Source organism: Quercus lobata, chromosome 6, assembly GCF_001633185.2.
Source record: "Quercus lobata isolate SW786 chromosome 6, ValleyOak3.0 Primary Assembly, whole genome shotgun sequence".
Taxonomy (NCBI): Eukaryota; Viridiplantae; Streptophyta; class Magnoliopsida; order Fagales; family Fagaceae; genus Quercus; species Quercus lobata.
Genome location: NC_044909.1, coordinates 25,888,611 through 25,894,026, shown reverse-complemented (window position 1 = coordinate 25,894,026; position 5,416 = coordinate 25,888,611). Strand labels below are relative to the sequence as shown.

At 39.4% G+C, this 5,416-nt stretch overlaps 1 protein-coding gene across 1 annotated transcript; it reads right to left on the bottom strand.

The window, feature by feature from the left end:
- Positions 1-1,778: 1,778 nt before the first annotated feature.
- LOC115950041 lies at positions 1,779-2,402 on the bottom strand. The gene has a single exon (XM_031067293.1). The coding sequence runs from the start codon at positions 2,400-2,402 to the stop codon at positions 1,779-1,781; it is 624 nt and encodes a 207-aa protein (XP_030923153.1).
- Between the last annotated feature and the right edge of the window lie 3,014 nt (positions 2,403-5,416).

The following is a 5,416-nucleotide window of genomic DNA, read 5'->3' as shown; positions in this document are numbered from 1 at the left end:
GAGAAAGTTTACATGAAGACTAGCAAGAAAGCAAGGAGGACTGAGTGACCACCTTGATGTGCCTCATATTTTACTTTTCTGTACTTTTATGATTCTCATGTTTTTGTTTTTGAATTTAATAAAGGATTAGAATGTTCCAAATCCCCTATGAAAACAGTCATATCATCTTTTAATTTAAGCAATAAGAGAATCACCTTTTTATTATCTTTGCTTATTGTCATTTATTCATTTTCTATTTCTTTTCTTTTCTTTTTCCTTTGCCATGTAATTTTTGCCCGTGACGTCCCTTTGGGAATTTTCGCCATGCCCATGGTCTTTTCCCTTAATTTTTGCCTAGACCTCCCTTTCTGGTTTTCAATTTAGTGGGGTTCCTTCGCCTTAATTTTTGCCTAGGCCGCCCTTTCAAGTTTTCAATCTAGCAGACTTTTTTATCTTTTTTTTTTTTTGTTTAGATGTTGTATTTCTGGAGTCTATCCACGTTAATTGGGTGAAGTATCTCTTCCCCATCCAAATTTATGATTCTAGTAGCACCTCTAGACATGATCTTCTTAATGATAAAAGGCCCAGACCACCTTGGCTCATCTTCCCTCTTGGGTCAAAAGTCTCATCTCTAAGCACCTTTAGGATCAAGTCCTCTTCTTTAAGGATTCTCGATTTCACCTTCTTGTTGAATGCCCTAGCGATCCTTTTTTGGTATCCTTGTGCATGATATTTTACCCTAGCCCTTTTCTCATCTATCAAAGCCAATTGTTCATATCTCGCCTTAGCCCAATCCTCTTCTAGGACCTTGGTTTCCACCAATACCATCAAAGATTGTATCTCCACCTCAATAGGAAGCACTGCCTCACTACCATAAACCAAAGAGTAAGGTGTTGCCCCAGTTGACGTACAGATAGAAGTTCTATAACCCCATAAGGCAAATGGAAGCTTCTTGGCCCAATCTTTGTATGTCACTCCCATCTTGGCTAGGATTTTCTTCACATTCTTATTAGCTGCTTCTACGACACCATTAGCTTGTGGTCGATACGGTGAGACTTGTGATGCTCAATGTTGTACAACTCCATAATCCTTTGAACCTCCCCCTCAAAGTGGGAACTGTTATCAAAAATGATCTCATGGGGAACCCCAAACCGGCATATGATGTTGTTTTCTAAGAATCGAGCTACATGCTTAGCCTTCAATACAAAGTAGGAGGCTGTATCCACCTACTTAGTGAAATAGTCAATTGGCACAAGAATGTATTCATGCCCATTTGAAGCCTTAGGAGCTATCCTTCCAATCACATCTACGCCCCAAACCGAGAATGGCCATAGAGAAGTCATACTATACAACTTTCTAGGCAGTACATGGCTCAAGTTGGCATGCGTCTGACAATTTTGGCAACTCTTCACATAGTCCACACAATCAGTCTCCATTGTATTCCAGAAGTACCCCATCCTTAGGATTTTCTTGGCTAACATTCTTCCATTCAAATGAAGGCCACAAATCCCTTGATGAATTTCTTCCATTACTCTCTTGGCTTCTTCCTTCTTCAAGCAACAAAGGTGTATACCATCATAGGATCTTCTATAGAGTTGTCCTCCACATAGGATGTATTGTGTTGCCATCATCCTAATGGAATGACATTCTCTCTTGTCGGCACCATCCAGATATGCCCCTAGTTCCAAGAACTTCATGATGTCATAGTACCATGGAATTTCCTCTTCCTCTATGGTCATTACTGCAGCTTCGGTCTTCCTTTTGTGCACTTCCTCATAACTTTGCTCAATATCCAAAGGTCATGTCCATACTCCCTCAGGTATTTCAACCATGGAGGCTAAGGTAGCTAAGGCATCCGTAAATTGATTTGGAGCTCTAGGAATGATTGTGTATTCAATTCTGTCAAAGGTCTTGGTTATGTCCTCCAAGTATTGTTGGTAAGGCTTCAAATGTTCTTCCTTCACCTTCCACAACTTTTGTGCTTGGGCTATAACCAAAGTTGAATCTCCAAAGAGTTCGGCCTCCATTACCCCCAATTCTTGAAAAGCTTCCATTCTGGCAATACAAGCTTCATATTCCACCATGCTATTAGTTGCTTCAAAGTTCAACTTGATTGCTAGAGGTATGTGAAATCCCTCGGGAGTGATCAAGAGTATTCCTATCCCATTCCTATATTGGTTTATAGCTTCATCAAAGTACATTCTCCACACCCTTAACTCAATGTCCAAAATTTCCTCATCTAGAAAGTCTTCTTTACCATCTTCTCCCTCTATAGGATTCTCGGCACAGAAATCTGACACGACGCTTCCTTTGATAGTTTTCCTAGCCACATACTTCAAATCGAATTCTGCCAATAAGATCAACCATCTTGACAATTTTTCACTCAAAGTGGGTTTCTTAAAGAGATACTTCAATGGGCCCATTCTTCCTATCACCCATATTTGGAAAGGTAAAATGATATGTCTCAATTTTTGTACGGCCCAAACAAGTGCGAAGCATGACTTTTCTATGGGAGTGTACCTAGTCTCATAATCATGGAACCTCTTGCTCAAATACTATATGGCCCTTTCATTCTTATCATCGTCTTTTTGTGCAAGCATACTTCCAACCGCATCTCCTATGATGGAAAGGTATAGGAGTAAGGGTTTCCCATGTTGTTGAGGCATTAAGATAAGTGGGTGGAGGAGATATTCCTTGATAATTTCAAAGGCTTTTTGGCACTCATCGTTCCATGTATGTTGTTCATTCTTCCTTAGGAGTTTGAAGATGGGCTCACAAGTAGAGGTGAGTTTAGCAATGAATTGACTAATGTATTGTAATCGACCCAAGAAACCCTTTATTTCTTTCTCACTTTTGGGTGGAGACATCTCTAATATGGCTTTAATATTGGATGGGTCAACTTCTATCCCTCTATCATTCACTTGGAAGCCTAGCAATTTTCCGGCGATTACTCCAAAGGTACACTTTTGTGGGTTCAATCTTAGCCTATACTCTTTAATCCTCTCGAAGAACTTCTTCAAGTTTACGATGTGGCTTCCTCTATCCTTGGATTTCACTATCATATCATCGACATACACCTCTACCTCTTTATGCATCATATCATGTAGCAAGGTCATAGCCATCTTTTGGTAGGTTGCCCCAGCATTCTTGAGGCCAAACGGCATCACCATGTAACAATAGATTCCCCATTCGGTAATGAAAGTGGTTTTGGTCATATCTTTGGGAGCCATCTTGATTTGGTTGTACCCTAAGAAACCATCCATGAAAGACATCAAGGCACTTTATGCCGTGTTATCCACTAAGACATCAATGTAAGGGAGAGGAAAGTCATCCTTAGGGCATGCCTTGTTCAAGTCCCTAAAATCCACACACATTCTCACCTTCCCATCCTTCTTAGGTACAAGCACGACATTGGCTATCCATTCGACTTGGTGTACGAGTTTGATGAACCCTACCTTTAACTGCTTAGTGACTTCCTTCTTGATTTTTAAGAGCCATTTGGTCCTCATTCTTCTCAACTTTGTTTGATGGGTACCATGTGATTATGAGTATCCATGAGATGTTGAGCAATCTCGGGGTCAATTCCAAGCATATCTTCATATGACCATGCAAACACCTTTTGAAATTCCATGAGGAGTTCTTGAAGATCTTTTCTTTCTTTTTCATTTAAATTTGAGCCAATTTTAACTAAGCGTGGATTCTCATCATTGCCCAAATTAATAGTTTCAAAAATTGGTTCCATAGGTTCAATATTCCTTTCCAATTGTTTATTAATTTCATTTTCAAATTCATTTGAATCATTTAAGTGAAAAATTTCAATGTTATAGGACACATCAAAGTAAGCCAAATCAGAATTCATCTTATTGAAAATATTGAAAAGTACATTGGAACTTGCATTACAAAACATTTTCCCCATGTTTTCAAAGAACCCAACCTAAGTCCAATTATTAATGGGCCCCACAATAGGCATGATGAATTTGGAAGGATCACTTGGCTCTTCGTTGATGATGGTGAACACATCCCCACTTGTCTTCATCATGGTCTTCATTGCTCCAGCATCCATGTAGTTCACTCAATTGACCTCTTCTTGTATCTCTTTGATCACAATAGTAGGCTTCTCCTTAAAGGTGAGCTTTTCATTAAAGAACATTTCCCATCCCGGATACTCCTTTCTATTCTTGCCTACCCAAGGTTCGGGGAAGCCACAATAAGGGAAGTTTCCCCATTCCTTCACGAAGTTCCTATTGAGAGTGCCAAGGTTTTTCTTGATTCTGTCGCAGCTTTCAAAGAATCCATCCCTTCCTTCCCATTGGCTATGCTTGTGCTGGACCACTATTGGGGACACGTGTATTGCTCTCAAGGCCCCTAATGTCCCTTTCCTTATCCAAGAATTGCTCTTCATGTAGTGGCAGGGTTACTTTTTATGCCGCTATACTGACCTCAACATGCTTATTCTCTCTCCTCCAACTACTACATAGTATAACAGTTGTATTAGGGTTCAAATGGGGGAATCACAATGTGACATCTGTCTTGTACCTAGCAACATTCCTCGAACTATAAGAGGAACATGTTGTTGGACTATTAGGGAAGAACCAGGATAGAACAATAGAGAAAATGGTAGAAAGTTTGTAAGGAAGTGAGGTAGAGAAAATGTCCTTCCTTTAGTGAGAATATCACCACTGTACAAGGGAAACCTCCATTTTTACATAATACAAAGCTTGATAGAGCAAGGGATATTCGTCCTTGCTCACCTGTAGTTTTTCCTCCATTTCAAAGGGTTTTCCACGTACATCCCATTGTCATCTTTACTTTCCTTGCATTACTTTCTTTTTCTCTCGACAGCATGGTGTTAAAGCTTCCATTTTTATTGTTTTGAGCTTTTTCATCAAAATGTACTGTTAGATATCTCACATACTTTCCACATGAGTTTTACAAATCTAACTTGCACGTACAATTGGCTTCCCTTCATTGTGTCTTATGTCTTAACCCTATTAAAGGCACACTCAATATTGCATCTATACTCAAACACATATTAGCATACATCTGAACACACAACACGACATCAATCATCCCAAAAGACCTAATCATACATCTATCATGGCAATTAACCAAAGCCTAACATTCATCTAATCATGCATAACATCACATCACATCATAGACCCTAACATTCATCTAGCATGGCATCCCCTAATATTCATCTAGCATACATGTCACCTCATCCTTGCATTCATCTAATATCGGCATAATATATCATCATCAATCAAGGCAGCAACAGAAACAAGGCAGAAAGATAGGCATGGCAATCAAACATGGGTCATAACATGTATTCCAACTCTTAAACATGAAATCAAGCATCAAACAACACAAAAATGCATGTTCATACTAATGCATGACTTACCTCACTTATCTTGCAGCGACTCAACACCTATAGCATTAT